Source organism: Dendronephthya gigantea, unplaced genomic scaffold (assembly GCF_004324835.1).
Source record: "Dendronephthya gigantea isolate DGI-Jeju-01 unplaced genomic scaffold, DenGig_1.0 000012F, whole genome shotgun sequence".
In the NCBI taxonomy this organism is placed as follows: Eukaryota; Metazoa; Cnidaria; class Anthozoa; order Malacalcyonacea; family Nephtheidae; genus Dendronephthya; species Dendronephthya gigantea.
Window position 1 is genome coordinate 739,885 of NW_021163022.1, and position 14,372 is coordinate 754,256.

The window sequence follows — 14,372 nt, forward strand, 5'->3', positions numbered from 1 at the left end:
GAAAATTAACGCAACTCAAGCATAGACACACAAGTCAATTTCGAGGGAACAAGCAAAGATGATATAGCTTACAATGTAAGCAAATTCATGATCTATTTCAAAGGATATATATTATGTACACATAGAATATGGCGGGTAAATTACCAGTTGAATGGCTATAGATCGCCAATTCTCTTTCAAAAACGCCGACAACAATCTCCGTGACAGGGTTACGGTGAAGGAGGCGGGGCAAAGATACTTCGGTGTACGATTGAGGCGCAATCGTGTCAACAAAACTTAAAATAATTGCAACAGGCGACGAAAAATAATGCAGTCGCATCTTACCAAGGCGTGAAAATGGGCTTCGCATATAGACTAAAATTTACTTTATGGTTATTTGAATGTTTTTACAATACTTTCACAGTAAAGTGTGGCCAAAAGAATTGTGTATAGCGGCAAGGAATTAGGTCAAACACACCGCAATGCCAGCCCACCGAGCCGCAGGTGAAATTATCCGCTTTGCTTTTTGCCTTACGACATAAGACATATACAGATGCCATTTCTGACATTTTGTATACACTCTGTGATTTCAATGTCATTTTCAGTGTCCGGATGATAGTAAACGTGAACTAGGAATCTCACCTCTTTATAATTCAACTTTAAACGAAGTTTTATCATCGGCTTTTTCTGAACCAGGGTCTTAGTCTTAGATCTGCCGACGTGTGCGTAACGATTAAGTGTGGAAATACTTATATATACATAAATCTATCCAAATGACCTTCGTTTACACAAGACATACTAAATTTGTAAATATTACCAAAGATGAGACTTTCATATTGTTTTAAAACAGCTCGTTGATGTCGCATGCAACACTCCTCGCTTAGGTATACTCTGCTTTCAGAAAGAACAATACATTTTTACAAAGTAGTTACGTTGCCCGACTGAGAGAAGCTAATTCACGGAGGGAACTTGTGGGGGATCGCTACAGGAGAGTCCTAAGTCTCTCAGTCTCTATACTTACACTAGATGGATAGGGTAGGGATACTATCAGCCGTTGACCCTTACCTCTGAGAGAATAGTGTTGATATATATAATAAAAGACGTGAGTCTATGATTTTAGTATTGCCCATGTGACGGGACACTATAGTTTACAATGCATAAGAATAAGGATCGGATCTGATTTTTGCCGTCCACTCTTGGCTCAGCTTCCGGGCCGACGGAAAGTCATTGAAATGAGTTGAAAAGATCAAAGTTGCAGGGGGCCTGAGACCCGACTGTGCTCATTCAATCTTCATTACAAGGCAAAAAGGCAAAACACTTAAATATCGTTACAACCTTGAAAACGCACTTCTTCAATGAATCCAATATTTGTGTGGATAAAGATTTAATTATATGTGCATCAAGTTGTCACTGCTACCGCATTGGCGAGCGAATATAAAATGTGTATACAATTCGTGTGCAAAAATATATGACGTTGTGATCGTTGCTCAAACCTCTTTCACTATACACGTGCACGTACTGTATACAATAAGACTGTCAAATATTAGGTTGCCCAATCAATATTTAGGAGTGGAGCTGCATGGCTGACTTTTAATCTTACGAGCAGATGTCAGAATTTCCCCAGCACCAGGACTGAAGAGGACTAACACTATCAACCGATGTAGTTTCGAACGAACTAAGTCTGATCGGTCTTTTTGTCGTCGCTAAGATAACCGTTATATAACTGCAGATGTCTTTTTATAAGAGCTAACATGTTCTGCTAGATCACGAATATACCTGATCGCCAAGTATATTTTGACATCCTCGATCTAAGTTGATATTTTACTAGCACCCGCTTAGTCGACACTGTGGAGTCGTAAGCTTCACGCATGTTGTTCTGCTGTGCTGCATGCAAGTTTCACAAGTCCACACAAAGTATGCAGGTCCAGAACTTTCATCATGTCACTTCTACAAAATCTAAAGTAACAACTCACTTCTACTACTAAAACAGCGAATCCTATCGTTTAGCCCCCTCCCCAAGATAAGGGAGACGAGTTCTTCGTCCCCTCCTATCACACATCCTGCGATCACATGACATATTAATCTGTGTGTCAGATGTCTTTAACCATATAAAGAGAACAAAGAGAATATGCCGACAAGCAACGCCAACTTAAAGTAAATGTCAACCGAGTGTTTTACGCGTATACACAGTCAAGTCGGCAAAACAAACGAGGCTGCGGATGGTTGAAGACAAGTTCGTGTAATCTTGCCAAGAAAAACTTTCACAATTTGTGCGTTGAATCTTGGATTTTGTGTTTAATATTCGAAAGTTCACATTCATTCGTAGACGCACTTATTTTTCACACTGTCTACACACTCACAGCAAGCGCGGATGAGATAGGAGCTGAGCCAAACTAAGGGCAGGTGTCTTGGTACAGTCTTCCGCAAGAAGTACGAGAAAGCGCGAAGACTGCATGAACGATAAGAAATCACGGAAGCTATAGAAGAATCAATACAAAGCGTGTGTGCGTCAGCGCTCAGTGAGGGGAGAAGTTTACTAAATCAACTGGACACGGCAAGCTAACAGTACGCTTTCACTCACGGTAGCCACGAAACCGTCCTTTATACCGCGAGACAAATCTGCGATCGAATTCTATAAGCCTATATCATATTCTTTACCAATAAACAAATCAGACCAAATGACTATGGGAGATAATACAACGTTTCCTCCGAATGGTGCGTAGTAAGCCACTGATACCGATAATGATTCGCTTGACTTCAACTGACTTATATATATATAGTTATCCTAGTCCTTAAACCAGGCATGAATAGTCATAGCAACATTTTGCCTAATCGTACTATAGTTTTACACCTTTTCTCCTAGGAGGAAATCCCAATACGACATGTCTAGCTGGAAACACAGTAAATATCTGCACCGGCTGCCATCAGGCGATAGAAGATAGATTCCTTATGAAGGTTACTGAAGACCCTTGGCATGAGAGTTGTCTGCAATGTTGTATATGCCATGCTCAACTGTCTAGGAAATGTTTCAGTCGTGAACGAAAACTGTATTGCAGGACTGACTATGAGAAGTAAGTAAAATGCATGTATAGCGTCTAGATACGTTTGTTTTGCTACATTGCGTTTGTATGTATATTGAAGTATATAAATATACATTTCAATGGCAAACCGACTCAAACTATATCACCCATTGTCCATCAGACTTAGTGATCCTTACTCTACGACACAAGATTCTCTGTAATTATCCATACCGAAACCCTCCCTATAGTCATTATGCTTGCCTTACTAGTAGATAACTTGCTTAATTGGGACTATATGTGTACAAATCTACGATGACTGGCAAAATTGTTGACTGTGACACAGGCAAGCGTTTAGCGCTGTTGGTTTTAATGAGCACTGCAAGAGCAAATCATTGAATGCGTCACATTGCTATATTTTACAATGAGTTATACAGAAATTTTGCTTCGTCCTAATCTTGCCTCTATTCTCCCCCGGTGGCAAGGATGGATCGTTAAAATTCGCTTCCATGGCTAGCGGTTTAGAACAAGCGCTACTGGTTCAGAATTTGGCCAACGCAAAAGCCACAAAATCTTGTCTCGGTGTAGTTAATTCTTTGTCAAAAACACAAACACAGTTTAGACACAGATGCAGATATAGCCGACATTAAAATGTATACAACACTGGTTGCAAATTTATATAAAAACTGAATGCATTTTACATGCGCTTGAAAAACCTATACGCTATACTTATGTGCTTATGGATTACGCCAGTTCCATGGGGGCTCAATCAGGTTTTTTCATTCTCGCAAGACGTGTAGTGACTATTTAAAATGAACGTTTACCGTTCTCAATTCCCGAATTAAATAATATTACGAAATTATAGATAGCATGATTTTATACCTAAAAGATCACGCGTGATAAATCAGGTCTCCCTGCTGTAGGTCCTTAAACTCATGCCCATAATTTTGTCTGGAGGTTTAAAACATGCTGCTTCGAGCCAAAATATTATTGATAACCCACCAAAGATATCCCAGTGGCGAAAGCGATTTAAACGTTTGACATCTCTCTGGATATAGTCTTTGTTTTTAAACTGATATTCACCACTGCAATTGTCAGACGAACGTTGCATGCATGGGTTAGTAATGAGGTATAGGAATTGATCTTGAGATTGAAATCTCTGTTTTAAAACACTTTATTTTGTATATATATTAGGTTCACTATGTCGATAGTTGCAAACCCAAGAATGTTTTCCTGTCACTATATTTTTTTAGTATACGACCAATATGACAACTTATATGCAAACAAACTTCAATGGAATTGTGCACTTATACGTGGCAATAGCTTGCTGAATTGCAGATCGGAGAAATTATTTACGGGCGGCTTACCCCTGATATAGATCTGAGCATCCTCGCTAGTGTGAGGGAAAATGTATGCTTTTCTTTTATTTTATGATATATGGTTTTGATAAAGCAGAGTGCCAAGTTATGGATAGACATCTCATGCAAACGAGCAATCTTTGACTCTTACAATCTGCAAGTCGGATCAGTTAATATCCCAATTTAAAACACAAAGCTCTTGAGTTTTAAAGATTATCTGACTTGCCATAGCCCTAAGCATGCACGCACACTATTACCTCAGCGTTGAGAATGAGTTCAAAAACAAAGGATGTTCAAGTTATTTCGGAATTTCCGACCTTTATCGTTTTGGCGCCCGGCAGTACATGCAGGAAAATAAACGAATATACGTCGCCACCGAAACAAGTACAGTTGATATGCTTCTCACGTTGACATGGAAAACACCTAGACTGAATATTTTTTATTGATTTCACCAAATACAAAAATATTGCAATGAGACAGCGTTAGAAAGGAAACCAGAGATCATCGCACTCAGTCTCTGTAGTGTATAGAACCACTGTTGTAGACTCGCGTGTTTATATAGACTATCATTATTTTGTATCCTGCGCTACGCATATAAAATAATAGCAAATAAGGTAGATCTATGTCTATGTTTCCACAAAACCCTAAACTTTTAACAATCCTACTCTGACAAAGCACAAAAGTTGGTCGAAGCAATTGTACAATGTACATGCATTGTTACAATGGGTGGCGGGATTCTACACCGACCCAATATTTCGAGCGAGCTTTGTTTTTAGCAAAATGTCATAAACCACACATTTAGAAACCTTTCTTAACGAGTAAAACCCAAACAAATCTAAACTTCGCTGCATATTAGTTTTAGTCGTAATTTGTACTAATTTCTCCTCCGGGATGTTTAAGGTATACAAGTAATATGTGCATGCATGTGACCGCTTGTTTCTATTTTTTTTAATTTTTGAGCCAGAAATTGTAGAACGGCAGATTAGGTTTTTATAATACACTGACAATAAAAATGCACCAAACGTTGTCTTGTATACTATAGTTTGAAAATGTTTATTTCTCATTTGCATGGACGCATAAAGGCGTTTTGTGTTTAATTTAGAAACACAATCGTGACAACAGTAAGAGATATACATTAAATTGATTGTGTAAAATTGAAGAATTATACTACTTTGTTTTTGCTGTTAAGATAAAATCCATATCTTTTGAATGTGGTACAGTCGTCTAGCTCTATAGGCTTTCACGCCATGTTTTCGAGATTCATTACAGCGCGACTCACAAGCAAGCCACGCATGTAAATCAGATGGATAGATTTAGCTAAAAAAAGAGATATTTGATTATATTAGCAATATTTCTTGAAGACAATATGCTATTAGTAAAGGAAAGATGTCTCATTATACATGCAATGACTCCAGCTTGATGTATTTCCGATGTTAGTTTCCACACTGACCAGACCGAAGGACAATATTTATAAGATTAGGATAGAGTACGTTTATACAACGTGAACTGCAGTTGTAAAGTTAACTAACAAAACGAAAGTCTGGTGTACCACAAAACATGAAATAAAACCTTGCTCCTGCTTATAGTCCTAGTCAATGATTGCGTCCATCGCGTGAATTAGTACCTTCACTGGCTGAGTTATGTGGGAATGCTGTGTTAGAATTGCTAACCATTAGGTTAACATGACCTTTTACTAAGTAATTGTTTTGGAACTGCGCGCAAGCGTATTCTAGACGTCTAACATAGACCATTGTGTATGTCTACTTATGTCTATACTCTTCAGGAAACTGTTATATTTTGCCTAGTAATGCATTGGCCTAAAAAATTGGCCCTAATTCCATTTCGGAAACATATGGTCAACATTATAGTGAGGAAAACATTTCAAGCAACGTAAAGACAAAGTGTCAAGCATCTTAATAAAATGCATGTCTTCTGCTTGGTAAAATATAAACTATATAGCATGCAGACCAATACATATGGAATGTCTACCCTGTTGCAAGGGGATTGCAAAATATTGAATTCCAGAAATAGCGGTAAAAGGATATAAAATGTATGTGTTTAAAACGACACCCGTTAAATAAAATGTTCTGTTTTCTCAATCTAAAATATTAGAACGATCTACAACTATCATTGGTTTTATACTCCATTTATTAGAGTGGCTAGACATTCAAAGCAGAATCATTAAGTTAGTTTCTCGGAAAATTCGTAAATGTTTATGACATTGGTAGGATATTATGATGAACACCAAAACAATATAGTATACAGCCTGTTGCATTGCACTGCATATCGACCATTCTTCCATTTAATAGTTATACGCTTAATTCTGTAAAAGCCTTTATTTTATTGGCACATTACTGTGCGTAAAATTTTAAAATTGAAGGAATAAGTAGACGATGCATTATTTACGACGACGAAATTAAAAAAAGGGACGCTGAACGGTTCAATATACAATATATTATCTTACACATAATTAAACCTAATATTAAATCTATTATAAAGCAATGTCACTACAACCTATATCACCAGTTGTATATAGCACTGAATATTATTTGAAAAAATTGCGTGAATATTTGGAACAAGTTTATATTGAGTACAATTATCATGAAAATTAAAACACAAAATTATATAGATCTAAGTACGTATAATTGAGTCCGTTTACTTTATACGATATTTTTAAAAGCACAATAGCTATTACCTGTCTTTTCAGTGACAAACCAAAATTTTAAATATTTTGGTTGCAATGCCTTGCTGACACAACCTATTATTTGGGCAACCACGCATATCGTAGAATGTTGAAATTGTTTTAAATTAATCAATCATAACGATTTTGCGTGGTTGCAAATAACGCTCAGACGAAAACTGAGGGTAAATTTAGTCCCAACCATGCAGGGCAAGTCTATTCTTACACAAAGGCCAAGCTGGGTATATATTAAACTGATCAGAGTGATCATATGATCGCCGACTTTTCCTCGAGACAGGACGAAATTAAAGCCATGTAGAATTTATCTAATTTCATGCAGATCGCCTATGATCTATTCTTGAGTTTGTATATATATACCGTCATAGCAAAATTATCCATGTTTTCCATCTATCGTTGTTAAATCCAGTCTCGCGTGAAATACGCATAAAGAAATTTATTTGTCACAATCAGAAGCAAATTACAACCGGAGACAGTTTAAACTATTTTGTCATTTTTAAAAACAACGGGACACTCATTCAGTGCACTGGCTGGCGTTAATTATGCGCCATTAATACTAAGCATTCTGCAACCGTTTGCTTAAACACTTGAATGTTAAGTACTTAACCGGCTCACTTGTCAGACGAAGAGTAAACCTTCAGCAATAAAGTTTCAAATAGTGAGACAACGTTGCCATATTTGAGTGCGTGATCAAAAATATTGCCCCATGGCTATGATCTATTTATGAAATAGTGGATAGAATTGTTTTTGTCTCAAGTGCAAACGAATCTGTAGACAATGATAAACATCCTTCGGACTAAATAGCAACTTGTAAACACGAGCACGAACATAGCTCAGTTTTGCTAGAATCTGTCTTCAATTTAAACGCGTTATATAACTTGCCCGGCAGCATAGTATAAACTCTTCTTCGACGGCGCGTTTTAGTTGGTCACTTGCACTGTCACTTTCGCATTTACACATTGAGAGGAATTAGTTCAATCTGCGTGCTAATAAACAGAAACGCAGCTAGGAAAGAAATTATCAAGGATAAAGCTGTTGGGGAAACTTGGTAGATTCTATTTCCCCAACATATTCAGTGTCTTAGGGGTTTCAAGAAAATTTCATGTCAAAAGCATGACACTATAGATTCAAATGTAACTATCCTACAACTATATGATTAAGAAGAAAGTATATGTATATGTATATGTCAGCGACAAGATTCCCGATACAAGACCGTCCGTATCACAGCTACATGGACGTAAACTACACATTTTTGCGTATAGCGTGACAAGGACGAAACGCGTGCAGGTTGACTGAATTAATTCAAGATGTGTTTTGAAAGCACGCGGAACAGTGATCAGTCACACTTCAAGAGTGTTTTTATTCAAGGCGTCTATTGAACAAAACATAAGTGCGCAAAAATAATTTATCAGTCAGTCAGTTAGTTTAGTCTGGTTGGCTGAAGATTGCTCCTAATCTCCTGGAAGTTTTATTTACACATCTTTTTATATAAAATTCTTTTTCAGAAATTTCAACCTTAACTTCTAGCATTTATATATATAAAATGGGAAAAAATTGTATACATGCAATTTACAACTTCACAATCAGTTGTGTTTGACAAAGATAGATCGCTTGAAGTGTTCGCTTTATTCAGAGCACTTGATCCTTTGCTGGAAAATGTTATAGATACAACAAATAATATTACATTCGTATTCATGTTATGAGTCTAAACGTAGCTTCTAGCCTTCTGTGTAAACAATAAATGGACATATCCACTTCAAACTGACTTATACTTACATCGGTTGGGTAGCAACAAGTCAAACAACGCTTGCCAAAAAATCACCCTTGAACTTAAATATACAACAATCCATTTGAAAGTCATAATAATTGAAAGCGTAGAATGCTTAAAGAAAATGGTCCACATGATAGCAGTTTGAACCTTTTTATAACTTGAATGCTTGAATAACTCATAATGACATGCACGCATTTCATAAGCACTGGCGTAGACAGATAGATTCTATGATATAGTGAACAGGTTTCAAAGTTTCGAGAGAGAAAAGAGGGGAGTTTTTCTTTGTATATAGTATTCAAATGCAGGAAATGTCATCTGTTCTCGTCCGAAAGTGCGACAAACGTTAAGTTAGCTATATGAGTAAAGATCTCAAGGTTTTATTCCTACTGACTGATTTCCCTTGTGCATTGTGCACAGGTGATGTGATGGAACAACATTATGGATTGATTCCTCGGACAATACTCTTTTTAGCCTTAAACACTCTGAGATCTTCGGCGATGGCGATGGAGTCTATATAAACTGTGCATGCTTTGACAATAACATTACTATATAGTCTATCCTATGACTGACCTATTTAGTTTATCCAATTCAAAGCTCAACAGAGAGAGAGTCACCAAAGGCAAAGAAGATAAATCATAGTATATTATTTGCTGGACATGCATGTGAACAAGGCAATATCATAGAACACGGCTTATTTCATGTATTGCGTACAAGTTTGAAAAGATACGCGAAGCCTCAAGGCAGATTCCTACAAAAATTCACAGAACTTATATTAAAGTTCTCTTTCACAATTTCGTACCGTAAAAATGTTGTAAAAGTTATTGTCTGCGTTTGTAAATATCTACCAGTCACCTTGTTGACACAAACGCTGCCACAAAATCAACAAAACCTCGCAATAACATTTTATTTCAAGTTGCCGAGCGACTAATCTTGTCAAACAGCTGAACAAATGGGGATAAAAATAACACTCTGCTGTGCTACAATATATAATATTTTTTCCTCATATTTGATATTTCCTTTCTCTTGCACTCAACAAAAGTAACGAATAGGGATATACAAGCTAGGGCTAGGATGTGCCATTTTAAATGCTGGCCCATCAAGAACGCGAAGCAGTTTGCAAATTTTCGAAAAGGAATATACGTTCTCACGACCATAATTTGCATTTGCAAAAACGCCTTATTGTATGTCTATGCCGCGCGTATACCATCTGTCGCTCCAGAAATTCTCCACATGCTCGAACGATTATTTTTACCGCCGTGCGTGGATATAACTGCGTCGTCGCTATATCGTTAGACAGGAACCCCGATTATATATTTTGTCGAGATAAACGTTTTTGATCACGAAGATATAGACTGGATTCTCCGATCCCGGAGATTCGTCAAGAATTTGATAAAAAAATAACGATTAATCAGAAACCATAAGCTAAAGTAAAATAATTGCAAAAAATTACATACATTGAGTCTTCATAGAAAACAATTATAACTATATGTTCTCGGGCATTGCTGAGTAGAAAAGCGGGGTAACTTCAACATGGCGGTTATAAAATCTATTTATTTCATCTACTCTGCCATTTAGCAAGAGAGCGATGCGTGTATTTCACTTGATAGTTACTTTAATACATGTGAAAGTATTGTATATGACCGCCAACACGGGACAATCATGTTTTAAATTTACAGTATGCAGCCAAGTACTTATTGAAATCTATCAACGATGTCTGCGATATTCTTCATGTCTTTCATCCTTTAAAAAAACGCGAAAGAGAATGTCCACAAATGCTTGGAATTTCTTTGTTAATACATACTGCATATCATAGACACATATAGGTGTCTGAAAAGTTAATAACTTAGCAATTTATAGTTTACCGGGCTTTTAAGCCGTGAATTCTGTACTTGATTACGAGCAGTGCCCCGACAGGGATAGAGCGGATAGAGTCCGGGTCTGCAAACGCTGAGAGTCCAGTCTTAGGCTCCGTCCTACGAATTCGGGAAGACAAGCTAAGCCAAAGAAGAGTGATTATTATAGATATGATTTTCTTTAAGATGACGATAAAATCGCGTTTAAGAGCAAGACACAGGATAGAACAGCCATTATGCATTACATAGAACAATGAGCAACGGGAAGGAAAGCTTAATAGCGTTATTATAATTGCGACAAACACAGAACAAATTGTCGCTATTCCTGGTACTATAAGTCATTTTGATCTAATTTCATCTTTAATGTATTTGGATTGAAAGCAATTTTTTAAAGAAATCACTTAAAGCTTTGTCTTCCCGGGGGATATCAATTACAAAGTGACAGTAGTAGCGTTACGGCTTACGCCGACATTCTAGAATACACAGGGGTTTGTCTCAAATTGTAGGACTGATCAGCTAAATGTAGTGACAGATCAATTTTTACAACATGGCTACAAAATAACACTAGTTCTCAGACAACTTTTATTCAGTAAATAACGTCTAAGATACAAATTTAAGTTGTATCTTAAATCTGTGTAGGCCAATATGATATTTGGCCATGTATAGAAACAATTTACCGAGAACTATTAGAGTTATATTAAAACTTAAGAGGGAATGAAGGGTCTATCCAAGTTAACACAACAATGCCTTGAAGCCCATGCTCCAGTTTATTATTGAGTTCACCGTTCCATACAGGCCTCCCCAACTGAATCTCGGCTACGCATACCGATATAATCTGAATGACAGTAATCTAAAAACCGTTTAAAAGATATATCTATGGCTTGGCAAACAAGAGGCAAGGAGGAATGCCCATGATAAAAGCATGCTAATCTTAATATCAAAGCCAGACCGCGAACCCAGAGATGTACACTAAGGTCTGACATGATAAGAACAAAGTAAACATACTCGATAAATTTGCCAGATATAAATATCGGCGGTCAAACACTGCTAGAGCTGCTTAACCAAAGTGGTAATTCGTCGGGTAAATATTCATAAATGTTCACAAAACACGCCAGAACTTGCGAGACGTTTTTCGCTAACTTGGTCATATACTCCTATTTGCATGTAAAGGAGTTCAATATTCATGGATATCTAACATACTCCAGTTTCATGTATTATTAACGTGCCATCATGTGATCATTTGCAATGTGGTTAGCTGCAAAAAATTTGTATTAGTTCTATTTTATGACTGATATTACAAATAGACATGTGTCAAATGATTTTAATTTTAGCAGATCACGAAGTGACAGTCATTTACCAATGATTCACCGACTGCTATAAAAATACTGGACTGAGTAAAATATCATTTCGAAGTGACTGAAATAATACATTTAAAGAAATAGAATGATCCCGCAACAAACAATAAAACAACAATACGACATCCACAAACGTATTTTTGAAATGTGACAAAAAGACATGCACATGCAATAAAATTTCATCATAAAATTGAACAAAGTCGTACAAGTTAAGGTAAACAGTTAACCTGCTAAGCATTGTTATCGTGCTAACGAACCGGCTTGTTTCACAATTTGTAAGAAACAATGAAGCAATATCACTTCTATTCAACATTACACATGTTTAAACAAGCGCCGTGGATATGACCTTGTCGTTTAATTATGACATAAATTTTGCTTCATTGTATGTCGTCGACTTTGAGTACGGCTCTGAAATAATTGGAGTAATTATATTTGTATAACAGAACTGTATCGTGTTGACTATGCATTTCTTGAATACAGATCCATAGCATTCCATGAGGATGATTCTACCCCAGTGCTCCCGGTGCTGTTTGAAAATATGTGATATTAATGACGTGTCAGTCTTAACTACCTGGGGCCAGTTGTATAAAAAGAATAGTTAACTTTTAACTGCAGTTAAAGCAGAAGTGGCCAATCAGGGTCGTGTATTCTGAGTTGAACTAGGATTTAACGATGCAACGTGTAGTTAAATAGTTTTATACAAGCGACCCCAGATTTTGAGGTAGCAGCATTCACACTGAAATAAACTTTCTTTGAACTTTCTGTGAACTAACAATGTTCAATGCAGCATTGGTGTCCTCAGTACAATAACACTGTATTTCCCAACACCATTATATACCAATAATATAATTCCTCTTTCAAACCGTTCAAACCCAACCTCAACATACCTCTTCAGCAGTGAGCTGTTGTATACAACGTCACATCACTTTTCAGTTTCTTCAACCTTAAGTACATAATAACATTACTAGACCATAGAACGTATTATAATTTTCTTATCAGGCATCACACTTAAGTACTTTTCAAGGACCGGCATTTTATGCATTTAGCCCGGGGAACTAAACATATTTTTCGTCTACTTCAATTTATTTACGTTTCAACTATTTCTACGGTTTCAACGTATTACGAACGTTGTGCTAATGATGATGTCATAATAAAGACCCTCAGGGGCTCTTTACATAGATTGTGGTCATGACGTCTTTCCCGAGGCCAGGACAATTAGTGAGGCAATCGTGCAACATCGGCGCCCAATTTATTGCTATATCAAATGAGAATTAGGATGAGTGGGATTGGATTAGGATTTCGATTAGGGTTAGAGATTAGGATTTCGATTAGGGTTAGAGATTAGGATTTCGAATAGGGTTAGAGATTAGGATTTCGATTAGGGTTAGCGATAGATTGTTAAGAAACAAGAGCTTGTTAGTTTGGAACTGTCTACGTTGGAAAATAAAACCAGTAAATCTATCGTTTATATATGTACGAACCAATCAATTATACCAGGCAACCATATTAGACATTTACTTGGGTGCATCCAATCTTTGGCACCGCTGTGACTTAGCACAGAATACATTCAACCATTGAAAGTGACAAACAGCGCTCTTTATGCTAATTGCGATAATTCTTAAACTAATTGGAAAAGCAGTTTGCGCTATTAGCGTATTTTAATACTGAATCACACACTCAAGTACTTAGTCAATTCAAAACGTCATAAATCATAATCATTACCAAAAACCTTTAGTATTCTACACTTATGGTGTTCGAAAAACCAATACAAAATCAACAGCGATCAAATGTATACCATAACCCTATATCTTGGATAAAGCTTATGGACTTAATTAATTCTCTGGTAAAAATAAGCATGGGAAAAAGAAATAGCAGAATGGGAAAAGAATTAAGCTCAGTGATTCTGGATATGTTCAACCCATTCAAAAGGAATGCATCATTATGATGAAATTCACAAACAAGTATCATGTAGCAAGCGAAAATCGTAGCAACTGACAGTAGGAAAATAATTTAACGAATAAAACATATGGAACATATTTCAAAATAAAATAGTTAAGATGAAAACCTTTTGTTCATCTCCAAGAACGGACATTTAATTGCATTAGTGAGACATAGCAAGAAGATAAGAAAGAGAGAACAGAGTTGTAACAGGCACACACAAAAACGTGTCTATTTGTATGTTCATGAAGCCCTAAACAAATTTTCCCAGAGAATGACCACAGTATCTTCTCAAAGGAATGTCACGTATGAAAAAATTTCGAGGTAACAACATGTCGGCGCCGAGATCAAAGTACCCTAGCGACTACATCTGTTTGGGGTCGAAGGAAGTAATCGAAAATAA

At 36.7% G+C, this 14,372-nt stretch overlaps 1 protein-coding gene across 4 annotated transcripts in view; it reads left to right on the plus strand.

Annotated features, from left to right (window-relative positions):
- Window positions 1–14,372, plus strand: part of LOC114518875 (LIM homeobox transcription factor 1-beta-like) — a 33,230-nt gene that overhangs the window by 16,382 nt on the left and 2,476 nt on the right. For 3 of the 4 annotated variants that reach the window (XM_028538903.1, XM_028538906.1, XM_028538904.1), the window contains exon 3: window positions 2,843–3,050. In XM_028538903.1, the coding sequence (XP_028394704.1) occupies window positions 2,843–3,050 (208 nt within the window). Of the gene's footprint in view, window positions 1–1,831; window positions 2,695–2,842; window positions 3,051–14,372 lie in introns of those variants that run through there. The other variant, XM_028538907.1, reaches the window with a different exon arrangement.